This window comes from Arvicola amphibius, chromosome 9 (genome assembly GCF_903992535.2).
Source record: "Arvicola amphibius chromosome 9, mArvAmp1.2, whole genome shotgun sequence".
Classification (NCBI taxonomy): domain Eukaryota; kingdom Metazoa; phylum Chordata; class Mammalia; order Rodentia; family Cricetidae; genus Arvicola; species Arvicola amphibius.
Genome location: NC_052055.2, coordinates 40,098,854 through 40,125,607, shown reverse-complemented (window position 1 = coordinate 40,125,607; position 26,754 = coordinate 40,098,854). Strand labels below are relative to the sequence as shown.

Here is a 26,754-nt window from a genome sequence, read left to right as displayed (position 1 = left end):
CTAGAGGGGTCCCAGGTGTCCACAGGGATGTCCCCAGCTAGGACACTGGGCAGTGGAAGAGAGGGTGCCTGAACTGGTCTCATCCCGTAGTCAGACTGATGACTATCTTGAATATCACCATAGAACCTTCGTCTGGTGACAGACAGAGATGGAGACAGAGATCCACATCGGAGCACTGGACTGAGCTCCCAAGGTCCAGTTGAAGAGCAGACGGAGGGAGAATATGAGCAAGGAAGTCATGACCTCGAGGGGTTCACACACTGAGACAGTGTGCCTGATCTAATGGGAGCTCACCAAATCCAGCTGGACTGGGACTGAACCAGCATGGGATCAAACTGGACCCTCTGAATGTGGCTGACAATTGGGCAGACTGAGAAACCAACAATAATGACACTGGGATTTGTCTCTACTGCACGTACTGGCTTTTGGGGATCCTACTGTATTTGGATGCATGCCTTCCTAAGCCTGGATGGAGCGGGGAGGGCCTTTGATTTCCCACAGGCCAGGGTACCCTGCCCTCTCTTTGGACTGGAGGAGGTGGAGGAAAGGGTGAGTGGGGGAGTGGGAGAGAAGTAGGAGGAGGGGAGGAAGTGGACATTTTGAATGGTATCATTTATAAAATAATATGGAGGGGAGGGGAGGGAAGGGGGAGGAGGAGGGGAGGGAAGGGGGAGGAGGAGGGGAGGAAATGGAAATTTTTAAATATAAAAAAATAAACGATGGGAAAAAAACAATTAACTGTAAAAAAAAAAGAAAAAAGAAAATAAACAAATTTTAAAAATTTGCTGCAGAGCTGCCTGGTGACATGACCTTCACAACCAGTTCTCAGTCCCACTCAGGAATCTTCTAAACATGTGACCATGTTCTCTTTCTGGATGAACTTTGTTTGAACTTCCACAATAATCAGCAGCAAGTCTCCAGGTGATTTTCAACTTTTCTGGCTCAATTCTGGGTCAGCTCGTTCTGGTTTAATCCAAAAGCTGCTGTGCTCTCTCAGCAAATGGCCTTGCTGCTCCTGACAATTACCCATGCGGCAAACTGAGGGCAAAGTTATCTGTGCTTCAAACAAAAATATTACGTTCGTGGCCTAGAGTCTGTCATCTTTATGTGCAGTTTGACAATTGCATATAGTCCAGAGGCCGGGAAGCAATATTTGCACTTGGTTCGAAAACTTGGAACCTTCTTGAAACTGACACTTGTTATCTAGGGCCTGGTTTTTCCATAATGAGCAAAGACAAATCAGATGTTCTTGGGGTACAAGTGTCCTGACTGTCCTTCCACTCCCAGGGAGCCACCCAGGGCTCTCAACAAAGCACACTTACTCTCATCCCTGTGCTTTCCCGTCATGGGAGGTTTGTCTGTCCTGGCCATTAGATGATTTCAGAAGCCACCAAGTCACAGGCTCATTTGGAAGATTGCAGCCGCTAGAAAAAGAGAGACCAGCAGGAGGTGAGCGTTCCTCTGGGCCACGCTTCCAGGGTATGGACTGTGATAGGGTAACCATGGTGATCGGACTTCTTGGTCACTGACCCCTCCTCTAGGAGATGCTGTGGTCCACACAACTCCCCCTAGAGCTCCTTCAGCTAATGCTTCCCATTGCATCAGGGTCACATTCCTTTGAGCTAAAATGACCTCTAGATCATCCTCAACTCTTAAATGACAGCCACGCTGACTAACAATTCTTGTCACGTCACTGATCAACTGAGTTGTCGTTAGTAGATCTTCAGGGTGTCCAGGTGGGGTGAAACTAATCTTAGAGACCCCCTACTCTACTCCCCCACCATGAGAGTCTACAGCCCCACCCTGCTGCTCATCTCAGAGACTGTTCAAGACTCTGCGAACATTCCAGTGTATTCTGTACTCTGCAGAGGGCCCACATCCCTGCTAGTCTGCAGTTCCTGTGGACCCTTTCACAGTCTTGCATCACACCGCGGTGTTCTCTGACTGGCGAACTGAAGCCATGCGAATAAAGGGACAGACGTCACTGCAAGGAAACTGAGGAAACCTCTGGTGAAGAGCACGAGGTCAGCAGTCTCCGTCTCAGCAAACAGAGCTGGAGAATTTTCAAATCGGGACTACCTGGTTCAGGCAATTTGCCCTGTCAACTCTCTCTGAGTCCATCTATGTAAAAGCAAAAGTAGATTGTCTCACCTGTGCCCATGGGAGGCTGAAGAAGGCATCCTTCAGGTCCAAGGCAGTAGACACCTGCTTCTCTGGCAGAGTCAGACTGATGACAACCAGAGGTTCCAGGTTTCTTCAAAGACATGAGAGGTGTGTTCCAGGGTCTGGCAGGGTAATGGAGGAGAGTTATCTATGTTTCTTTCATTGGTTAATTAATAAAGAAAACTGCCTTGGCCCTTTAAGAGACAGAAAATTAGGTAGGTGGAGTAGACAGAACAGAATTGTGGGAACAAGGAAGTAGAGTGGGGGAGACGCTTCAGGCAGTCGCGATAGGAGTCTCCATGCTGCTGCTCTCCGAGATGGACGCAGGTTAAGATCTCTCCTGGTAAGCCACACCTCGTGGTGCTATATAAATTACTAAATATGGGTTAAAGCAAGATATGAGAATTAGCCAATAAGAGGCTAAAACTATGGGCCAGGCAGTGTTTAAAAGAATACAGTTTCCGTGTAATTATTTCGGGTGTAAAGTTAGCCGGTTGCTGGGAACTGGGCGCCGGGACGCAGCCCGCCACTTCCTTCTACAGCAGGGCACCAGGATGCCTGTCTCTCTAAGCCTGGCAATGGGGACCACAGCTTCCTTTTTTGTTTCCAGGGTCTTTGGGTGTTGTTTAATCTGCAGAGAGTAGATGAGCTGATTTGCTGAACTTGGTGTTGGGCCAGTCTTTAGGGGTTGGTTTCTGCCCATATTTCCAGGAATTATAAATCTGAGAGTTTAGTTGCATTACTTGACTGGGGGCAGGACTTTCTATAGAAGATATTCTTCTGGCATAATCTGTAAGTCTAACTGTGTGTCATCATCAGAGAAGGTGACAGTGGCTTTCAGTTTATATATAAGGTGTCGTCTCTCAATCGGTTCTCTTTTATTAAACATCTTTGAGCTACACCCAGCTACTGGGACTCATTTAAACCTTTACATTTTTCTAATTTTAAAACATTTTCTAATATCTGGGGCCAACTGGGAGACAAAGGAAATCTTTTCAACAGCTGTCATTCATCCTTCTAAAAAGAACCCAGCACAAAGTATTTGAAGTCCCCTTGGTCAGTGTTGCACAGAAGGGAAAATCCATTCTGTCCAGGCAGAATTGTTCCGCAGTAATCTCCACCCTGACAAGGTCTTGGGAGGGCTCTAATTTTCAGAGAATGGTAGGTTTTGAGTTTTCCCATTGCATAGGTTGCTTTATGAAAAGGACACATAAATAATGAAAGAGGAAGGAATGGAACTTCCTCTTTTGCTCAGGGAACTTTTCCCATTCCCAGGGGTTGCATAGAGAAAAGGGTAGGAATAGAGAAAGTGTGTGGTTTTGGAAACTATTTCTCCTTCATGTGCACATTCTGCTTAGATGTCAGCCTAAGAGCTACAGGGTTGATCTGTGGAGGGTCCCCAAGTCTGAGAGAGCAGGTTTTTCCCTCCAGACTACAGCGACCCCCATTTGAAATGGGCTCAGCCAAGAACCTAGACTGACTGAACTAAGGTCACTCCTTTGAGTCATCAGGGAGCGTAGGAAGAAGATAACATCCAGCAAACCGCAAGTTTCCTGTGTTCTGTCAAGTCCTTGCCAAGTGGGGCTTTCTCTTTTGTTTTCTGGAGGCTGTGTTCGTTAGTCACTTGGATGCACAGCTGGTCACCGTGTCCAGCCCCATCTGAATTCATCCTGTTGAAGATTCCTGGTACGTTGGGAAATGTCTGAGCTCTCACACCTGCATACCCCCACAGCCACTCTGAAAGAGGATCATGGCCCCGTTTTGTTTAAAAATTCTGCGTAGATTTCAGCCCCCCTCCCCTGCCACCTGCATAAGAGGCCCAGCTCCTCCCCACCACTTCATAGAGACTGAGACTGACTCCAACCATGAGTGGGAGTCCAGCAAAAAAGCTACTGAGCACCCTGTCAGTGGGACAGTCAGAGGTTTTGGGGTTTCTCTGTGTGCAGAACCAAAAGAATTCAGGTCCCTGACAAGAGGGCACAGGCCATAAGCAGGGAGAAGGGGGTATCTCACACCAGAGAAAGTCACTGGTCAGGTCAATACAGAGATGTAGAGCTGCAGAAACACATAGAGAGACACATAGTAGAGACACCAGGGGTGGACGCCACACATTCATACAGCAGGGGAGTCTGGTGGTGGTTCACACAGATACTGGACACCCATCAGTGACCATCTCCAGCCTCTCTTTGTGACCTATACAGAAGACATCTTAGCCAGACTTACCTCCAGAGGTGACAGCACAGGTGACATTCTAATGTGTTTCCTTTTCCTGTGGAGGTGTCAGATCCCTTGAGAGCATTAGACAGGAAGTGACAAAAGGGAGTCCTGGGGACCTGGGAAACCTCAGGCTTCCCATCCCTTTGGAGGTCCTTGACCACTGCACTCTTTCCCGCTCTGAGAGGATCTGAGACCCCGATGTCTCTAGGAATCTCCAAAAGTTTCCTGGGGATCCACCAGAGAAGGCTACTCAGACACGGGCTTGAGCCAATAGAAAGTAGTTGTTTGTCTGCCGGTAACTACAACTGTGTTCAGAATTCCAGTGTTGCATTGAGCCTTTCTCAGGGTGAGCTTTTAAGCACAAAAACCATATCCTGGGATGGCATACTTCAGTTAACCAGAACAGTCAGCCAGGAGCAGACTCCAGAAGCTACAAAGCAAGGTTAGTACATTTAGAGAATTTCAGGAGAACCATGGACTTTGATGGATTAGAATTTGGTTTTCCTCATATCAGGTGATGCTGTCTACGTGCTGGGTTTGTGGCCTGAATGGTGCTTCCATCATGGAGTCAGCTGTGCTAAGGTCTGGAGGTCTACGAAGTTTTGGGGGCCTGTTACCCTGAGAGGATGTGACACTGAGTGATTCAGACAGGAGTTCCTGGAAGGAGAACCCACAAAAGATGACCAGATACAGGGCACACCATCCTTGGCAGCACCAAGGTCAGCATCACAAAGGTCAGCATCAAAAGCACCCAGGAGGTGGGGGCCATGCTGAGGATGTGATTGGGGAATGGAGGAGATGAACAGAACCCAGGAGGTACAGGGGATGATCTGTGGATGGTCCCCAAATCTGTGGTGCCAGGTCTTTCCCCTCCAGGCCACAGAGACCCTCTATTTAAAATGGGCTCAGCTAGGAACCTAGGACTAAGGTCATTCCTTTGAGTGGGTCAGCTGGGGGCATGGGATGAGGGCAGCATCCAGCAAATCACAAGTTTTCTGTGTTTGTCAGTTCCTTGCCAAGTGGGACTTTCTCTTTCGGTTTCTGGTCTGGGTATATCAACAGGAGGCAGCATTCAATAATCACTTGGATGCAGAGCCGGTCACTGTGTCCACACAGCTAAGGACTGTCCAGCCCCATCTGAATTCTTCCTGTTGAAGATTCCTGGTAAGTTTGGGAATGTTTAAGTTCTCATGTCTGCATACTCCCCCAGCCACTCTGAAAGAGAATCATGATAAGTTCAGCAAGGTGAGGCATCTGCCTCGGGTCACAGACACAGCAGCAATGAAGCTGCCTTTGCAGCCAGGGTGGGGTCGGGCTGCTCCCCCCAAATGCAAGATAGGATGAGGGGCTCCTCAGACGGGCCTATAGAACTGATGGGACTCAGCTGTGCACCAGGTTCCTGACACATGACCGGGAGACCTCAGAGAGAAGTCTGCTCTCAGAGTCCCTCCACTGGGAAAGGGAGGAAGCAACAAGATAGGGGATAGGGGACCAAACATCTCTGTTTGGGGGCCTGGACACACAGAGCTAGCTTTGGGGTGCTGTGACTTAAACAGAATGGGGACAAGAACTGCTTTTTGAGACACAAGGACCCCAGGGTTTTTGCACCCTTCTTTCTCTGAACCCACACTCTGGTTGAGGCTCAGTGAGGAAACTGTGGCTTCAGGAGAGAGAGACTTGACCAGGATTCTGGGACAGGGGCTGAGCGGGTGACTGGCAGCCATTTACCTTCTGGGCTTCACCTGGCCTCTGCTCACCTATTAGGGGATGAGAGGACAGGGCAGAGCCTCTCATATGTCCATGTGGGGGTTGGGACACACACACACTCACACAAGCCTGCATTGTATAGTCAGCCCTAACTCCAGGAAGCCCAGTGGTCCCATGTCCCCACCTCTGCAGCACTCTCTCCAGTTTTGGAGTGCTCCCTGGTGTCACTGGACTTGGGTTTGCTTGACTACTGCAGAATGACTGAAAAGTCGATTCCTTTTGTCCTTTGGCCTTAAAACTCACCAGCTACCAGCCGCTTCTGTCACCCTGCACATGATTTCCTGGATGTGTGCTTGAACTCTGCCCACTGGATACTTGGGGTCAGATGTGGTCCCATGGAAGCACATTAAACATTAGCTGGTGTAAGAAAGGCTGCCTTTGGGGAAGGCTCTGACAGGAAATCAACCTCTAGCATGAGCTTTGTTAGAAGAGAAAGTGACCATGGACAGGACGTGGTTGGGCTTCAAGGTAGAATAACACTCAGGGAGCAGAGGATCTTCAGAGGTGCTGTGACAGAGCCTTAAAGGAAGCTTCACTCTAGGACCTGGAGAGGAAGTACATTGAGAAATAAAGTCTAATTAAATAGTAAGATAGACAGCCACCATGGACAGCAAGGTAGAAGGACATAAAGCTGGGGAGAGAAGAGAGAGCGAATAAGAGAGAGTGAGATAAAAAATCCCTCAGTTTAATAATGTATCCCTAGAGACTGAGGAGCCTGGCCAGAGCTCAAAGCCAATTTCAGAGTAGGCGTCTGATTGACTCTGAATGACAGAAATAAAGAAAAACATTTGTTTACTTGTTCCTCTCACATCCTTTGGTAATAGAGCCCATCATGATAGAAAGTGGGGACCAGAGAGGCATGGGGACATGATCTGATTTCTCAAAGACAGTGTGGAAGCTAGAAGGAAGGAAAGGAGGGATGGAGGGAGAAAAAGAGGAAGGAATGATTGAGAGAGGGAGTGGGAGGACAGGCAAGTGGTCTGTGATCTAACAACTAGGTCTTGCTGATTGTCCTCAAAAATTCTGGAAGCTTCTATAACCATCAACCCCAAAGGCAGTGTGGGTGCCACAGCAGGTCAGTGATTGACAGCAGATTTCAATCCGTTGGGCTGTTGTGTTTCCTGACCCTGTGTGTCTACAGAGGAAATGGAGAGACAAGGAAGGAGGTGACTCTGCCAAGGTGCCTTAAGTCTCAAATACCTGGACACATTAGTGCAGGAATATGCGGGGCTGGAGGGAACTGGGTCCAAGGTGGTGGCCCCAGGTGTCACCTGGAAGGGAAGTTTCAAATGGCTTGCTCAGCCAGGCAGTGGTGGTATACACCTTTAATCCCAGTACTCAAGAGGCAGAGGTGGGTGGATCTCTGTGAGTTCGAGGCCAGCCTGGTCTAGAAGAGCTAGTTCCAGGACAGGCTCTAAAACTACAGCGAAACCCTGTCTTGAAAAAAAATGGCTTGCTCATGGTCTACTACTCCTCAATCTGTGGTTGGAGTCTGTTTTTGTTTTGTATCCTTGAGCATGGTACATGCTTGCAATCCTAACATTTAGAGGGTGGGGGAGGAGGATAAGAAGTTTAAGGTCAGGTTCAGGTTCATTGACCCATAAAGTTGGAGGACAACCAGGACACGAGAGCCTGTCTAAAAAAACAAACACATAAATAAATTTAAAATAAAAAATCCTAAAGTGAGGATGAGAGGGGTATAGCTGGATGAGAGTCAACGAAATCGATGGAGACTCTCAGAAGTCAACAGCTCGTGAAGTCAGCATGGCCTTCTATGTTTGCTGTGTCACCGGCTTCTAGCTCCTGACAGTTAGCTGCTCATGCAGACAGAAAAGCAACCAAAAGGAAGTGCTCAGAAAGAAGAAAAGATGAGCTGGGGTTGTGTCCTCTGTAAGAGCCCAGGCCAGAGACAGTCTGGGAAGAACAGGGCAAGGCCCTCCTGGTTGTTCCCAGCATAGGTAATGGGCTGCCACAGAGATCATGGCAGTGAACAAGTCTAATGAAACCAAGCGGTTATACGTGGTAAACAGGATAGTTAGAATGTGCATGCTCTAGTCTCAGCTAACACCAGGGATGTCAGGCTCGGTTCCTGCACTGACAACACTTAGGACCCCTTGCAAAACTCTACATGGCACTGCAGCAAAAGGGGGCAATGAGGGAGAGCAGGCTGAGGTTTCTCATGGTTGCTTTTGGTGGTTGGACTCAAGATGGCTGAAGTCGGGCCAAGCTGGGCCCCTGCACTGACACATTGAGCCTGTGTAATGTTGGCTCGCTGGCCTCTCTAGACAGGGGTCTCCTCACTTCCCTTCACCACAGGACAATGTCGTGGTATTTGAAGTGTCATGACTCATCTCAGGCACTCAAAGATGAGAATCACATTTTCAAAACCCTCGAGAGTTGGAGGATTTCTCCTCATCTGGGGAAACAGACTGGTTCAGAATGGGTGATCAGCACGGCCCTGTGCTTTGCAGTCCGGGGAGTTTTGTTGGTCATGGTCGCTCAGATGACTTCACCAGCCACCATGTCACTTGCTCATATGGAAGATTCCTATCTCCTTTAAGGTCTTTAGAGAAAGGGAGACTGCTTCAAGGATAGTTGGTGAAGTTGGTCTCTGACACAGGTAACCCCATGCCTGGTCCAGCTGGTCTGAGCCAAGCTCCTTCTCTAGGATGCTGGTGAGGCTGGGGTGATCATGGTGACCTGGCACCTTTGTGCTGAGCCCTCTCCACCCACCAAACTTGGTAAGGCTGATTTTAGCATACAGCAAGATTATGACATCGCCAATTGAATTGTGATCATTGTTAGTATTTGGGTATCTGTGCTGGTCCGACCTTGTGGTCCACTTTGTCAGCTGTAGCCACAAAGAGAATCATCTGTGCACATTCACCATGTTCCCTTTTAAAAGGGCCCTGCCCACCTCTGATCTCTCTCTCTCTCTCTCTCTCTCTCTCTCTCTCTCTCTCTCTCTCTCTCTCTCTCTCTCTCTCTCTCTCTGTCTCTCTTTCCTTCTGTCTTCATTTCATCTCTTTCTTTCTCTCTTCTCTTTTCTTCTGCTCCTCCTGTCCCCCGAGACCAGACTCCCCATCCCCTTCCCTCCTTTTAAGTTCCCTTTCCACTAATAAAATACCCTCCCCATGAACTCTGCCGCATGGCATCTTTCTCTAGCACACTGCTTTTTTCTAAATTACAGTAATCACATTCATTCCCACTGGCTGAAGATTCCTCTGGACAGTTAGTTAGTCCTGGTTACTAGCACGGAGCTGCTGTCAGGATCATGCCAAGCCCACTGGTCCTGGAGGTAAAATGGGGTTGGGTTAGAAGGTTGAGAAGCGCCCTTAGGTATAGGCCATCCAGGGCTGGGAGTGACTGGGCAAGCCTACAGGGAGGATCTGGTTATCCTGCCCATTGTGGCACTAGGGAATCTTCCCAGGCCTTATACACACTGAGGGGTTTTTCACCACCAAAATGTAGCCTTAGACGCAGACACCAGTGGTGTTTGTCTCGGTGTGACACCTCAGTTGTACTCGAACTGCCAGCAGCCACCCTGCCTCAGCCTCTCCAGTGCTGAGGTTACCCCACGTGGAATCAGATCTCCTGTTTACTTAAGGCTACTGTACACTAGTAGCCTAGGGAGAATGCCCACCCTTGTGCATTGCCCAGGGGAATGCGGCTTCTCACACATTATTGATGCAACATTGAGCCCCAAGCTATGAAAAAGTTAAAATTTTGAAGCTCTGTGATTTACTCATGTTTCTTCTAGAAATATCTTATAGAATGTAATCCACTGTGCAGAAATTGTATTCAAGAGAGTGGTCATTTCATTTGGTGATTAGAAGCTACCTAAGGCTGAACATTTAAGGGGGAAGACAGAGCACTGGATGGACTAGAGCAGGGACAGGGACAGGGACTAACAGGAACTCCAGCCCTGGTGGGATGCAGGATCCTGCAGAACAAAGAGGATGTGAACTTAGGGAGAACAGGGCAGCATCAGTGAATTCAACCATTCAAGGGCACAGGCTCTGATGTAGGTGAGAAGCCACTCATACTCACATGGGGAGGGGATGAAATGCTGATGAGAGTGGGGAGTCATACCTAAAAGATGGGGTACCAATAAAAACAACCTGAGGTCAAACCCTGTTCCGGCATTACTATGAAATCTTGTGGGGACTTATGTTCTTCCCTCCACTTTAAAATGGGGCAAACAGGAGTCCTCATCTCATGGAGGATGGTGGTCCTCTAATGAGGTGTGTATGAGGAGCCTTGTGTATCACAAACATACAGTAACTCTTTTCTATTAACATTAATTCGCATATGTTCCCACCAAATAGTTGGCAGAACATCCCTTCCCATTTCTCCTATGTATAGATTGTATATTGCTTTTCTTTATGGCTATGTCTCTAGCTGGTGACATTCTCCTTGGCCTCTAACAGGGCCAGAAGGCTGTCTTGGCCAGGATGAGGGGAGAAGGTAGACCAGATGACTGGCATCTGTAAGTAGCAGTGCAGAACCCACTGGAGGAGAAGCATTATGGCTGTCAGTCCTTTGGTCCTTTACTGCCACTCCGGTGGAACCATTGGGTGTCTGGCCCCTCCAACCTTCCCTTCCCTTCCCTGCAGCTGTCCCCATTGCATCTTACAGTTTTTTTTTCTTCCTCTCCTTCCAGCCTAGCCACCTGAAGAGCCTTAAGGAAAACCTGTCAGAAATCCTTGTGCACAGACCCAGAACGTCCTCATGGCGGTATCAGGTAGTCGATATTTTCCTTTCTGGATGCTTCCAGATGGCAAGTGTTCCAATGGAAATGGAATTGAAGCATATAAGTGTGTGCATAAGTGTGCCGTCTTGATTCTATAATATCTCTGAGGCTCATGCATTTTAACACTTGGTCTCCAGTTGGTGGTGTGATTTCGGGAGGTATGGAAGTCTTAGGATATAGAGGCAGACTGGAGGAAGCCGAGCCCTGTGTGTAGGCTTGTAGAGATTATTGCCCTGCCTTACTCCTAGAACTTGACAGGATGAAGTAGGTGGATCTCTGAATTTGGGGTCAGACTGGTTCACACAGTGAGTTCTGGGTCAGCCAGGAATTTTTGGTGGGGAAAAGTTCAATAGAGCATAATTTTGAGTCTGTGGATAGTTATTAATGGTGATTTCTTATGTATTTCTACAATAAAAAGAGCAATGGGGACAATAAGAAATGACAAGCATTCGGGCATTTTTTCATTTGGAAAGAAATGACAAGCATTTGGCATTTTTCATTTGCAGAGAAAAGAGCGCTAGAAAGCTCAATGTCACAGGATAACTGTGACTGTCTAGGATATAAGGGCACTGAGGTTCTGTACCCAAGTACAGTTGCTGAGCCTAACAGCTTTTACATATGGATATATAGGATATAATTGAACCTACAACCCTGGAGACCCCATTAGGACCCAAAGACAAATGCTTGGGAACATGACATCACACCCCTCCTGCCACTTGCCATTTAGCTTCTTCCATATTATCCTCTAAACTCATTTGTTTTTTTTTTCTTTTTGTATATAGTGGTGACAAGCATCGTGGACAACATAACGACCATCATCACTAACGAAGTGTGCAGAGATAATCTGAAGCTCTTGATAACTGAAGATGGAGTCTGGAAGGTGTTTGTGGCGAAAGCAGCGTTGTCAAGGTTACCTGCATGGTGCACCCTGCACTGCCCACCACATCATGAGGATGAGGCTTTCCTGGGCAGGCATACCCACTCTAGGCAGTCCCAGGGGTGGGGATGTGGACATTTCTTCTCAGCAATCTAGGAGGGATGTTTCCACTATTTTATCCTTGGTGGACATCACCTCAGGGTGACTGAAGATGTTGCTCAAGGTGCCGGGACCGATTCTGCCATCTACTAGGTCTGTGACCTTGGCAAGTTAGTTAGAACTTCCGGAGTGTCACCACCATGAGACTGCAGTGTGAGAAAATAAGATCATGCATGTGCAGCTCTCCGCATGTGACCAGTACACAGTGGGTGCCCCTGAAAGTTCTCACTGAGAGCTACTTTAGAAATGAGAAGAGACCAGGGCCAGGAGTCTCCTGTAGGACTGAGGAATCAAGAACTTATTGTGAGACAGTTGAGAAAAATGTAGACATGATCTGCCATGTCCCCAGGTTCTGTCTCGGTCACTTTCCTCCCACCTGAGGAGCTGTGACAGCAGCAGGGTCCTCTGTGAACTGAGGAGGCCGAGAGCCCACAGTGAAGCTGCACAGAGATGGGTTGACCCTGACTGTCCCTACTGAGATCTGGAGCCCAGCTGTGTTCACTAGAAAGGGGAATGCAGGCTGATAGGACATGGTGGTGACAGCCTGGGATGAGCAGCAGGCCAGGGACGGGAACCCAAGTGCCAGTACCTTCCGAAAGCCCACAGAGACCAGAACCAGGATCTTAGCCAGGGTTCAGGAAAGGCTGACAGTGACCTTAGAATGCAGGTGTAGGAAGAAGACGAGGACAGCAGGGCTGGAAGGATGGAGGAATTGGAGGCACAGAGAAGAGGCCTTAGCAGAGGACATGCAAGACGGAGAAGAGTGTTTATCTCCTCAGCCCCAACCTCATGCTTTATGGGTGTGCACCATTGTGTTTGGGCACACCCTCCACATGCTGTGTGTGCTCAGAAGTTCTCAGGTGGTATTCCAGACTCTATTCTTTTCTACAAAACACCCCCTGAATATCAGAAAGGATGTGTGGCTAGAGACATGAGTCCACAGTCACTGTGGTTGGAGGATGGTTTGCAGAACCTGGGAGTCTGAGGGGATCGCATGTCACCATATCAGAGGACAATATTTCCCTTATTGCCTTGTCCAACTTCAGGTGATGTCCAGCCTACTTGTCACTATTAGTGGTCTCCAGGCCCCATGCATCTTTGCTCATGACCTTGCTGTATTCAAATGTGACCCTGTCACTAGCTGTGGTGTCTTTTAGCATGGTGACCTCTGTTTGCAAGACTCTGACTAGACCTGGTCAAGAGTGAGTGAGGGGTGGCAGTCAGTGTGGAGCCAGGGTTTATGGCAGCTGTCCTGTCTCAGTCACCTCAGGCAGCCACTGACCTTGTGAGATCCAGTCAAGGAGGGAAAGGAATTTGGCAATCTGCAGAGAGCAGACAGCAGGCAAAAGGATCTGGAAGGTCTCTTGTGGCATTGAAGGTTTGTTTTGGGTATAATTTTAAATTCTCAAAAGCAGCTAAATGACAAAGTCTGAGGAAAGAGTCCCAGTGAGCCTTCTTTTTATATTTGACACTAGCCTTTAATGAAGGACTACTCTAATCCAAACAGGATTGAGAATTTGCAAAAACCACACAAAGAACGCACATATAAGACAGTTGCCACACAGTTGACCACGGAGCACAGAGGGTTAAAAATGAGCCAATGGAAACATCCACCAGATGGAAATGAGAGAGCTTCAAGCTTCAAGTTTCTACTCCTCAGTGTGGAGTGTTGTCCTGCATTGAGTGTGTGACAAATCACATGACTACTGCACACCAGCAAATCACATGACCACTGCACACCAGGAAATCACATGACCACTGCACACCAGGAAATCACATGACCGCCGCACTCCAGGAAGTCACATGACCATTGCACACAGGAAGTCCACCCTAGGAAAGAACCTTCATCCTGAAGTAGGTCCAAGAAGTCAGGAGAACACTGCTCAGTACTGTTGATCTAGGGGACAAACATGGAGCCACACTGTACACACAGAGAGCTAGGGACTTAGAGACACCTGTCAGGAGGGCAGGACCACAGATTCCTTACATGGACATCAATAAGAAATCAATTCCAGTGACACAGGCCTCAGTGAATCTTCCTCAGGTCAGTGTTTTGGCTTCCAGTTCCTCTGCAGGTCAGAAATGGCACCAAAGTTCCCGCATCTTTCAGGTTGAGCATTTTCATAGGAAATGCTTGGGAACAGATGGATCTCAGATCCTGCATTTCCCACACTTTGAACCATTTGCTGATACACAGTGGAGTTTCTTACTAGTGGGACCCTAATCTGCCTGGATGCTGACACTGTGTCCAGGAGATGGAGGAGTTTTGTGTAATTCTTTAAATCAGTGCTGTCACTGTGTATGCCCCATGAGGACAGATGTGGAGTTTTGGAATGCTAGGTTTGGAATTCATTCAGATTGAGGAATCCACACCTGGCTCGCGCTGGGAATGGTCCATTGCAGACCTCCCAGGCAAGCACAGGCATTCCTGCAGGCAGGATACTGCATGGGCTGCAGATGACTTCAGGGCAACCAGGGACAGAGAGGAGACTCTTGGGAAAGGGGAATTCCATACAACACGTGTAGTTCTCTGAGTTAAAGAGTAATTGCTCTAAGCCCACGTCCCTGTGCTCATCAACAGGGCTCCCACAGATAGTGATGGCATTGACTTGACCTTGAGTGAAATCATTTTATCAGTGCCTCTAATTTTGTCAAGTGTCCTGATTTCACACACTGAGCCCTATGGACTAAGGCCCTGGACATCTGTGCGGTACCAGATGCTCAGGGGAGAGGGCAGATCACAGATCTCTGCTGCGTTATTCCTGCTGGGTCTGTGGTATGAAAGTGAGGTTTGACAAGGTTTCAGCTTTCAAAAACTAACTCTTTTATTCATGAACGTGATCTCTTCTGTCACAGCGAGGAGGAGGCTGCCCTGCGTGATGCACTGGAGAAGCGTTTAGCCCAGGAGCCCGCGGATGAAGATGATGAAACAGAAAAGAGGCAGCAGAAAGAGAATTTTCTGAAAGAATTTCCTGAGTTGAAAGGGAAACTTGAAGAACACATCAGGAAGCTCCGAGCTCTGGCTGACCATCTTGACCAGGTACACAAGGGCTGCACCATCGCCAATGTGGTGTCCGGCTCCACAGGCATCGCCGCTACAATCGCTGGATTAGTTCTGGCACCCTTCACAGGAGGGGCCTCTCTGATTATGTCAGCAGCTTCAGTGGGTCTAGGAGCAGCCGCAGCTGCGACTGGCGTCACCACTTCCATTGTGGAAGAATCCATCAGAACGGCAGATGAAAGTGAAGCCAGGCGCCTGATTGAAGCCAGCATGGACGAACTGGACAGAATTTTGAAGATCATGCCTTTGATCACATTCAAATTTAGTAGTAAGGGTGTGGAAATATTCTGTGCCTGGAAAACCCTCAGGGATCATATTCAAGCCATCAGGACAGGCAGAATCAGGAACTTCACAACGTTTAGAGAAGGTATTAGGCAGTTGAGGAATCTCATATCACGCGCTATTCCTCTAGGAACCAGAGTAGCCAGGATTGCAAAAGGAGTTGGTAAGGTTTCAATACTTGGATTTGATGTGTATAACCTTGTGACTGACTCCATGGATTTACACAATGGGGCAAGGACAAAACCGGCAGAAGCACTACGGGAGCTGGCTAACAATCTAGAAGAGAAGTTGCACGAATTTGAGCAGCTCCACAAGGACCTGCAGTCAGTCTAGCCTCAGTGATCCCTCCACCAAGCAGTTAAGAGTTCAGGGTAAATGACATGTATAGGGTTGGGGACAAGGAGAGAGCATACCATTACAAGGGAAATAACACATGATCAAGTCTATGGAACTGAGGGTTGAGGTGTTTATATCTCTGGCTGAGCAGAGCAAGGTAAACGTAGTGCTTTAAGAAGACAGAAACTGGAGTCTAAAATAAGGGACTAGAATGCCTAGAGAATGGGACTAGGACTGCAATACAGAGGGTCTGGGATGGAGAGTGGTACACGAACAAGCAATGAGAACCTAGGAAACCTGGAGAACTAAAAATGAGAGAAAGCCAGAGTGGGAGTTGAAGCCATAGCAGGGGACCACATCCCATTCCCTGAGAGCAGGGTCCATATGATCTCTAGGTGAGTCTTCCCAGCATCAGCAGGATCAACTCACCCTTGTGTCTTCTAGGAAGTGACCCCTGGATAGTGATGGTGGTGATGATGGGGATGAAGATGATGTTGAGGATGGTGGTGGTGACAGCAGAAAAGATGGAGTTCTTGAGAAGTAGTCAGCCTTCCAGGGGACAGGGTCACCAGAGAGACCAATGACATCAAAGTGAATGTCTGTGCTGTGATGTGTCATTGTTGGGTCCTTGGATATAGAGAGTCAAGGCATATTTACATAAGATGTCAAACAAAGTTTTGTTTGGGGTCAATATGTTTGTGACAGGAGACTCAGTCTGTGACCCTCAGCTTCCTCTCATACTGTGGGGAGGTGTGATGGCCAAGATAGTGTCTAGATAACCTGGATTTTGTCCTCTTGTCTTCTATAATTTGTGTTCAATAAATATTAACTGTGGTCTAGAAAAGTGGAGTATATAGCAGTCAATTACAACAGAAGAAGTTGGCATGGGACCAAAGACAAAGGCAGTCATGCTAAATCAGACTGATCTGAGGTAGAAAGATATGGGCAAACACCAGACTGAGGAAGGTAGGAAGGCTGGTGGGCTGCCACAGCTCTCAGAGGGAGGAGTGGTGAGCAGGACAATCCTGGCATTAATCAGAGTCAGAAAGTGTCTGCTCTAGTCTCAGCTAACGCCACCAATGTCAGGCTTGGTTCCTGCACTGAGAGCACTTGAGACCCCTAACAAAGAACTACAGTCCACTGCAACGGCAGGGGCCCATGCAGGGAGAGCAGGTTGGGGTGTCTTGTGGTGGCTCTTGATGGTTGGACTCAAAACAGCTGAAGTCAGGCCAAGCTGGACCCCTGCACTGACACATTGAGCCTGTGTAATGTTGGCTCACTGGCTACTCTAGACACGGGTCTCCTCACTTCCATTCACCAAAGGACAACATTGTCTTGGTGTTTCAAGTGTCATGACTCATCTCAGGGTCTCAAGGATGAGAATCACATTTTCAAAACCCTTGAGAGCTCAAGGATTTCACTTCTTCTGGGGAAACAGACGGGTTCAGAATGGGCTGTCGGTGTGGCATGAAATTGCCTTCTCTGTGCTCGTGGTCCCGGGAGGTTTGTCTGTTTTAGTTCCTCAGATGATTACACCAGTCATGATGTTCATATGGAAGATTCCTGTCTCCTTTAAGATCTCTACAGAAAGGGAGGCCACTTGAAAGGTCGATGCTCTCTGATACAGGTAACCACATGCCTGGTCCAGCTGGTCTGAGCCAACCCCTTCTCTAGAGTTCTGAATAAAGTAGGGTAACCTTGGTGGCCTGGCTCCTTTGTGCTGACCCTCCCCCAGCACATGAGAAGGTTAATATTTATACAGCATAGAAATAGGATAGCTTCAATTGGATTCAGATCACATTTCCATTGGCTGATGTTTCCTCTAGACAACTCTGAGCTGGCAAATATTTGCAAGACTGTCTTGTGATCTCACTGTTCTTGTGAACAGTTCCCTGGAAGATCTTCAGGATCTCCAGGTGGGATGAGATCTGCTTGTGCTGTTGGTGTTAGAGGTGGCAGGATAGGGTTGTCTTGACCCCTGATTTTAGAGTCAGTAGCCCCATCCTGACTGTTAAAAGGCTGTGAATGCTCCAACCCATTCCCCACCATGTTTGGCCTGTGGCTCAGGGCATATTTACATGGTCCTGACTCTCACTGTGGTTTCCTCTACTAAGCTAAAGTCACGCTGATGAAAAAGGAAGAATCAAGAGTAAGAAGAGCCTTATCTGGAGAGCTCAGCACAGCTGGGGAAAGAGGTTCCCTGCCTCAACTTCCAGGAGCAGGACAGGGCAGACACCACCAGAGATCTCTGAAAGCATCTACCCAGGGGACAGTCATCCAAGAAGGCAAAAAGGACTAGGTCCAAGGCAGGTTCAGAACTGACCAAGAGAGTCTTCCTCCATCTCAGCACCGAGGATACAGGGTGTTGTGCATGCTTGGGAAGTGGGCATGTCCACAGCCCTATAGGATCCTGGAAGACCGAGACCCACCGTGCAGATGCTGTTAGGCAAGTGTGGCGTCACCAAAGACTCCATCTTATTATCCCACTTGCCCGTTCTCCCAGATCTGTTTGGCACATGGTCCTCATGTCTAAAGGTCTGAAGGGGGCCATGGGAGCATGCACCAGGTGACAATTAGTGTTCAGTAGGTCAACCCACCAGATGAATGACTCTGATGGGAGTCCCACCTGGGAAGGCCACGGAGTCACTGAATGTAAGTGACCAGTTGCTTCTGTCTGTAATTTCTCTCTTGTGCCACTTCGTTTCTTCCCTAAGAACTGCATTCCTTCTCTGAGAACTGGATGGGTGTTTTCCCACTGCTTGTGTGTTTCTCTCGTGGATATATTCCATATACTGGGCACACGTACAGTTGTGGATGGTCAGGATAATGATTTCTGCTTAACCTAAGATGATTTTGATAAATAGAAATAATGCTAAGATATTTTACATTGTTCAGACTGACATAGGAAAGTAACTGTATTTTCAATCACAAGAACAGCTAATTTTAGACTTCAGAACAAATTCAAAGCAACTGGTTGCCCCTGGCAATGAATACACAAAAAGGCATTCCCAGCTGTTTATTACTGATCCAAGGTCAGACTTGAAGCAGCTTTGGTAGACAATAGTAATGGACCTTATGGACATACCCCTACCACTCAAGGTTCAGCTAACTGCTTATTGTTTAAGTCCTGAATTTCAATGACATTTTCTGTCTGGGACCCCTCACCAACGTAGAGCCATGTACATAGCCATGTGTTCCACACTGGACAGTTAATGTGACATCCTAGCCAAAGAGAAACTCTGTGACTTATCTTGTGTTATGAGAATGAGTCAGGCCCTGGAAAGGTAACATAATTTTCCAGAGTTTGGATTTAGGAGAGGCTGTGTGAAGCTACATAGAGAGCTGTGGAAAACGATGTAGAAGAGCAAGAGAGATTTTCAGAGAGGATTTTTTTCAAGAGAAGTAAAAGACAAAGATACCATCAGAAAGCATGTTTCTCCTTATTATCCCCCCTCAGATAGATAAGAATTTTTCCTAAGACATCACTAAATTCATGTCTGTTTTTGCATACTCTGGTTCTGACTGGAGGCCGGCTCCCCCAGGTAGCAATAGGGGTCCTACAGTCTGTGAGGCAGGAAGAAAGAGGAAGGGACAGCCGGCCATCCTGACTCACCTATGTCTTTAACAAGAGCTCCCAGAATTCCTTTAGCAGGCTTCCCTTCATTTCTGCCCATGTCACACAGTCACTGTAAGTTTTAACACGCCCCACAACTAGAGCCATGGATGTCCAGTGTCCAACAGGAGAGGCAGGCAAGGGGAGGAGAGCAGAGGAGTGGCTTCTGGACAGGTGGATGCGCATCAGGGTCCTCGGGAGCCACTGGGCTGCTGCGAGGAGGTCAGTGAGCAGCCAGTGAGGAAAGGAACCTTTGGGAGCCATGGTTTCCTTTGACAGGCTTCACTGGGATTAAAAGGATGTCTCACCACCACCCAGCGCCTGATTTTTTTGTGAGTGTGGTACTATTATATCACTAGGGTTCACCTGTGACTTTACACCTAGCAGCTCTGTTTTGGGGACTTGTTCCGCCTGTCTGGGTGTTCACACATCTAGAATGGTGATCCCTTCTTGACCGATTTCTCCGATAATCAGAGCCCATCTCTATCCTTTCGCAGTTGTTTCTGTCTGAAGTTTTTTCTGAGAGACACTAGAACAGCTGCTAGCTAGTTCCATTTGCCTGGATGTCTGTCTTCCCTCTTTTGACCCTCACGGGGCATCTGGCTTTGATCACCATCACCCCTGTGTTCTCCAAGGCAGCAAGCAGAGTTCTGTGTAGGTCTGTTTTTAAACCAACCTGCTGGTCTGTCTTTTGATTGGGGAATTGAGACTGTTTGTATTCAGGGATATTAACTACTGAAAGTATGAATTCTTATCATTTTGCTGAGTTAGTAACGTTTGATATTTTCCTAGTCCTCATCTACTTAATAATTGCTCTAGTGTGATTTATTCTCTCCTGTAGACTCTAGGCTATATTGATCTTCCTCCTCACTCTGAAAGATTCCTTCCAAGATCCACGACAAACCTGGCTGTAATCATGAATTCTCTTAGCCTGCCTTGGTCATAATATGTTTCCATTTTTCTTTCCATCACGGCGGTAATTTGTCTGGGTATAGTAGAGTGGGTGAACAGCAATGGTTTCTCAGCGCTTGAAATCCATTGTTCCAAGTCCTTCTGGCTTTTCAAGTTTTTCTGTTGAGAAATCAGTTGCCAGTCTGATGGACCTATCTTTATACATGACTCACTGTTTCTCTCTTGCAGCCTCTCATACACTCTCTGTCTTATATGTTTAGTGTTTTAACTCTACAGATGTGAGGAGTTACTACTCTAGCCCTGTTGGATGGTCCATATGTCTCTAGTACCCATCCAGATGGGCACCTCTCTCCTCAGAGAGAGGGCAGAGCACTCACGTTGTGAACACGCATCACCGTCCAGATTTGAACTCATTCCGTCTTGCAGTGACACCTGCTCCTGGAAACCTCAGTCCTCCCCACAGTGCTCGCAGCACACGGATCCTTTGCAGGGTGAACTGCAGTGAGTTTTCATAGGAGATGAAGGACTCCTTCTCAGGAGCTGACAAACGTGTGAAGCCTTCTATGCACAAGATCACACACACGTGTTTTCCTGTGTGGTGGGGAGTTTGGAGTGTCCTCAGACACTAGAAGTTGTCACTAAGTCACATGCCCTGCTGTCCCCCGCTTCACCAGGCTGTCCTGGCATTATGGAGAGGCAAGGGAGGGTGGAAGATGTCCCTGAACATGTCCCCCAAGACAGAGCCAAGAAGAAGAACACCCTTTAGCCAGTTTCAGGAGACACCCCCCTTAGTCCATGCTGGGGACTCCTTTTCTATCCTCAACTTAACAGGCTCTCATGTGGAGGCCCTAGGTTCTAGTCCACGCTCAGGAAACAGCCAGAGAAGAGAATTCGGTACCTCTGGAGGCCATGAGGGCTGCAGTGTTCCTGAGACCACGTGTAGGTTATCTCACTGGTCTTCCTCACAGCTATCTATGGGTCCAGGCTGGAAGGAAGAGAAAAGCAAACTGTTGGGACGGAGTAGGGACAACTGTAATGGAGGCTGGGGTCTCACGACTCTGTCTGAGAGAGCAGAAAACTAAGATCAAAGAGGGACAGGACGTTGTCCCTGCGCTGCTGCTAAGGACCCAGTCCTGGGCCTCCCTCACTCTTCCATCACCCTAGCCAGAGCACAGGCCCCCGTCCTCCTAGATCCATGGAAAAACAGGCATCTGGAAACATGTCTGTGTAAAGAGCTGCTCGGGAGAAGTGTGCTGGAATCTGGGTTGGGAGCTGTGCATAGCAAGGACGGCAGATAACATCAACTGAAGAAATTTGTCTATGGATCTGGGCTACGCTGCTAGAGCTCATGGCACTGTGAGAAGAGAAAGAAGCCCTGAGTCTGCGCACTAGCTCTGTCCTGCTGTGTAAAGACAACTTCTCCCGGGGCATCAAGAAGGTCCTGCCAGAAACAAGAGCCATGCCTGGTGGAGCAAGATTCCTAGGATCACCAGCCCACGACATGGAGACTTAGTACTAGCTATAAATGTCAGCTCTTCATTTAGGTTTGTTTCTACCCAGCTTTTTTTTTTAACCTAATTTATCCTGTTTCTGTCTAGCTGCCTTTTTGCTCAGGCCTTTTTACCTCTCTTTCATTCTGTATGTCTTACTTTCTTGCTTCCTCCATGTCTAGCTGGTTGGTCCCTACCTGGCTGGCTGGAGCCAGGTGTCTTCCTTACTTCCTCCTTTTTTTTCTGCCTCAAGCCTACATTTCTCCTTCCTCTTTTTCCCTCTGCCTGCCAGCCTCACCTATTCCTTCTTTTCCTAGCTATTGGATGTTCAGCTTTGCCACGCACCGCACCCCTGTGTCTGCACTTGGTGTGCTTGAACCCAGTTACCGAGTTTCGGGCAAGGGGCAGGAGGTTAAAATACACAAAGATTCACACAGACAGAGACAACGACACGAGTCATCCTTGAATTCCCCAAGAATGTCCCCTTTATTGTGTTCAGGGGCAGATTTTATAGAGATAGCCACGCCTCGGCCAAACGCACCAGAAACCACTCTTCTGCCATCAAGAACTCCTGAAGGTCTCGTGCTCAGAACAGCTGTAGGCACTCAGATCAGGGGATTACAAGAAATTCAGGATCTGGGGTCTCACTGCTCCCAACATCTCCCCCCTAAATTTTTTATAATGTGACTATATCAGACTCAGGACTTTTAGGAGTGGCTTTGCCATGATCCCAGGACCAGTCAGAAACCACTGCTCCTTCAGCAGTCCCCTAAATAACTACCCCAGCTGCCATACCCCCGTGGCACATTCATTCTTGTCAGCTGAGTGCATGGAAGACACCTCCCTTGTGCACCTTTTTGGCTTCCCTAGCAGCCCAGCTGATCCTGCTTCTGCTAAGTGACCACATGCTGCATTCTCATGGGTTGTCTGATCTTACACAGAATTCAGAAATGAATGCCATGCCAATAGGCATTGATTGCCAACAATAGGGTCCCCAATCACCACTGGACTCAGCCTCCCATTTGGGCTATGGTATTCAACCATCCCTTTGGCTAAACAGTTACAATCTGGTGTGTTAATTGTTACATTTCAACGGTTATTCAAGTAGCCATTAAGTTGTTTCACCACCTAAGAGGCATTAGCAATATTAACAGATTGTCATATAAATGGAATGATAAGTGTGAACAAGACATTTGTTCTACTAGCCATAAGTCCACCTGCTCCTACAATAGGGCAGTCTCTTGATTTAAATTCACTCTATCACAGACTATTCAGCGTGCATAGCCTAGAACTGCCACTGCCTTTTCCTTGCCCCGCTGCTGTGTTCTCGGGCAGCCCAGTGCGGTCTGTGCTCCAGCTTGTCTCAGCTCCAGCACTTGTTGCGTTTGCTGATACTTCTGGCACTGATGTGGTATCCGCCAGGCGAGGCACCGACTGGGCTGAGGCAATGTGCCTTCCACCACCGCCACCAAGCAAAGCTCTGCTCCAGCTGCCTTCTAGCCCCAGCTGCATTCTTTCTGGGTCCAAACTGGTGCATGGAGTGGAGCAGAACTCAGGGAAGCAGGCTTGCTGCTCTGAAACCACTGAAGGGGCCCCACTTAAACAATCTTTTAGGGAATTTGGGCGTTGTCAATCTGTCTGGCTACTTCCTGCTGAGGGGGGACGCTGCATTCTTGGGGGTATTTACTGCAACATTTCAGGAGGTCTCAGTGATTCAAACCACATGAATCTCGAATAAATCCTCAGGTTCTCATCGTCTGTGGAGACAAAAACAGAACCTCCTTTCCAAAACATCAAATTCTTAAGGCCATATTTTAAAGTAAAAATACCTTTCTTAGCAGTTCCTAGAATCAAATGTCTTTCTCCAGCCCAGAACACAAAAGACAACACAATCAACATATCATACATCTGCACACATTTATCTTTTTTTAAAGCTATATACATTCTATCTTTTCCCAATATATATGTCCCCTCCAGCCAAGGACAACCCTGTTCGTTTACCCCTCTTTCTCGGTTGGAGTTCCACTTACTGCCAAACCAAGCGAAGGACGTCAGAATTAACACATATACCCCAATCTACCCTCACCTTCTGAGGGCGACCTCTCAGCATTCCCTAGTTCCCGATATCTTGGTGGGACCTCCAATTGCCACGCACTGCGCCCGCGTGTCTGCACTTGATGCGCTTGAACCCAATTACTGAGATTCAGGCAAGGGGCAGGAGGGTAAAATACACAAAGATTCACACAGATAGAGAGACAATGACACGGGTCATCCTTGAATTCCCCAAGAATGCCCCCTTTATTGTGTTCAGGGGCAGATTATATAGAGATAGCCACGCCTCAGCCAAACCCACCAGAAACCACTCTCCTGCCATCAGGAACTCCTGAAGGTCTCGTGCTCAGAACAGCTGTAGGCACTCAGATCAGGGGATTACAAGAAATTCAGGATCTGGGGTCTCACTGCTCCCAACACAGATTTTTTTGGACCAATAGGCACCTTAGGCAGGCAACGTAGAACAGCAACACATCTTTACCTAATTAAACAAATGCCATCCTCTGAGCCTTCCCAACCTCATAAGTGTGCATTACACAAGCATTTATCTCGGTAAGTCATGTCAGTACAGTTAGCTTCTTATAGTCCCAAATATTCTGAGGCCCCCCCCTTGCTGGAGAGGAAGGATGAGTGTTAGTCTTTGCTGAGTAGGGCTTTACCTCCTGCTCTTCGTCCACAGACAGGGTTTCCATGGATACTCCAGACACAACTGGCCCTCACTTCCTGCAGAACACATCTAGACTCTCCTTCAAGCTTTCCCTGCCAAGCCCTGGTCCTGACAGGTTCTCTCTGCCAGCCTGGTCCAGCTGTGGATCTCCATGGTGAGCTTTCGTCATCACCAAGAATAACCACTACAGGCTGGCTCACTGGATGACAGGAGTGTCCTTAGCCTTTGGGCAGGAGACACTGACTCCACAGACACCTGCTGCTTCTGTCGTGTGGGGAGGGAGGAGTGAGGACAGGCTGTGACAAGAACTTCCTGCCAGGACACTCACAGCTTCCTTTTTTCCCTTACCCACAGCTGCCCTGGCCATTCCCAGGATAGTCCATGTGCAGCTGCTGGTCTTGATGTACCTCAGTCGGAGAGCGGCGGTGAGAGCCACAGATGCCTGACCATCCTGTGTGGAAGCCATACCCCAGATTGCCCTTCCTTCTGGACTTCGTGTTTTCCAGACATTAGTTTCCAGACTTGGGAACAATAAAACAGTGACCAACAAGTGACCCAGTTGTGACTAGCCAGACATAAGGAAGGCTATAGCACAGGCTCTTACTACAGGCACTAATGTGACAGGATCGCTGCTGTCCCTACCTCATGTGCCCTGTTTCATAGGTGACAGGACCCCAGCGGCTGTCAGGAAGGAAGACTGGCATTTGGGGTGATCTTATACTTGGGTGAAATGTCTGTACTCTGACTTTCCTGTCTCTTGTCACTCTGTGCTGGTGGCCTAGCCCAGTGGTAAAGCCCTTGTTCAATGCATAGGTCCAGAACTGACACCTAGCACCACAAAAGAAATCAAGGAAAGAGAAAGGAAAGGCCAGCTGTCCTTCATGCTTCCCTTGAGCCCTCCCACACAATCAGCTACACAAAGAACCCCTTAGCATTGGCATCCTGTGGATGTGAGTCAGGAGGGAGTGTGAAGCCCAGGCTGGGAGCCAGCTGAAGCCCAGGCTGGGAGCCTCCCTTCCCTAGCTGTGCACAAGCTCTTCAGAGGAACAAAGAGAGGCTCTCAGCAAGTCTTTATTCCCGGTGTCTGTGGGAAATCTTCCTAGGGAAAGGAGACAGAGGCTCAGGACAGCATAAACCTAAGAATTTTTATCAGCTGTCAGGGTCACATTCAAGCCCATGTACACTGGACAGGGGGTCTCCTGCCTACCTCAGTCCCTCCCTTCACTCTATTCTCTCCATTAGACCCCCCACCTCCAAGCAGTCTCCAGAACCCCAGGCCTGTGCTGAGTCTCTCCTTCACCGGAAATGTCACCCAGTCTCACGTGGTGCCAGGACCAACCAGGACTGCCTCATTCCATGTGCCCAGACTGCTGTTCTCTGGACTCTGGAGACATTCACTGGACACAGAGCCACTAGCGTCCGAGGAATCAACCCATTCCAGGAAAAAGTGTGGATTAAAACAAATAAGAATCTTAAAGTTTCTAGGACTTTCTTCTGTTACACATAGGTAATCAATCTCCTCCCCCCCAACCTGTGGTCTGGCCTTTGACCTTGGGATGACAAGGCTCATAGTGCTGAATATGTGTTTGTGCAGCTTCTCCCTCCATGCCCCACAAGGTGCCCTGTCCACCCAAACACAGGACAGCCTGTCTTCCTTCTCCACCCCTCACAGGCTGTGCAGAGGCTGGGGAGGCCCAGGGGAGGCAGGCCTGTCTCCCACCTGATCAGCCTGCTTCACAGACTCCTCAACAAGACTCAGATTCCCACAGAGCCTTGCACAGATGCACGCTCAGAGACACAGTGAGAGGCACAGTTCCTGGGCACCTTGCATCTCACCTGTTAATATTCGTCCCATCTGCTCTTGGCAGCAATAACCACTCTGGGCACACCTCAGGGTGCCAAGGACTCATGAACTGCGGTCTGTACAGTGGGGACCCTCAAGAGCCACCTTCCCCTGGGAGACTGCTGGCCAGGTCTTAGGCAGACTGGCCCTTCAGCAGAGCCCTGGGGCCTTGGTAATCTCATCTGAGGGTTTTTAAATTTTTGTTATGCTTATGATGGAGGGAGAAAGGGATAACCAGAACCCAGCATGGCTGCATGTCTCCTGGTGTCCAGGACTGATGTCTGACTTTGGTCATCTTTCTCTTCAAGAGCTGCTGCGAGGATGATCAGGTAGGGGAGCTTAAGAGATCCCCAACTTGCTGCAAAATCTTCCCATAGTTGAGCTGGAAGGGAACACAGCTGTCCTTCCCATGTGCATCAGCTCTCTAGCTGCATATCAGGACCCCAACAAGCAGCTGCCTGCTGGTTCAACCCAGCAATCGAAAGTGAAAGTCCCACCTTCCCCAGCAAGGTCAGACCCACACAATAGAATGGCCTCTTGTGGGGAAGCACCCACAATCCCA

The 26,754-nt window shown here is 48.4% G+C and overlaps 1 protein-coding gene across 6 annotated transcripts; it reads left to right on the top strand.

Annotated features, from left to right (window-relative positions):
* The first annotated feature begins 1,352 nt into the window (after positions 1 to 1,352).
* LOC119823635 (apolipoprotein L3-like) lies at positions 1,353 to 24,823 on the top strand. 6 transcript variants are annotated; one of them, XM_042055685.1, is made up of 8 exons: positions 1,353 to 1,449; positions 1,869 to 2,271; positions 4,895 to 5,114; positions 5,443 to 5,544; positions 8,768 to 8,888; positions 10,811 to 10,891; positions 11,683 to 11,782; positions 14,793 to 16,082. In XM_042055685.1, exons 6-8 carry the CDS (start codon positions 10,879 to 10,881, stop codon positions 15,610 to 15,612), a joined length of 933 nt encoding a protein of 310 aa, XP_041911619.1. In that variant the 5' UTR covers positions 1,353 to 1,449; positions 1,869 to 2,271; positions 4,895 to 5,114; positions 5,443 to 5,544; positions 8,768 to 8,888; positions 10,811 to 10,878; the 3' UTR covers positions 15,613 to 16,082. The 6 variants fall into 6 exon arrangements, with proteins under 6 accessions (XP_041911619.1, XP_038199647.1, XP_041911616.1 ...); XM_038343719.2 differs by having other exon boundaries at positions 1,354 to 1,449; positions 11,683 to 11,809; XM_042055686.1 differs by lacking the exons at positions 1,353 to 1,449; positions 1,869 to 2,271 and adding exons at positions 24,362 to 24,503; positions 24,704 to 24,823 and having other exon boundaries at positions 4,970 to 5,114; positions 11,683 to 11,809; positions 14,793 to 14,976.
* The last annotated feature ends 1,931 nt before the right edge of the window (positions 24,824 to 26,754 follow it).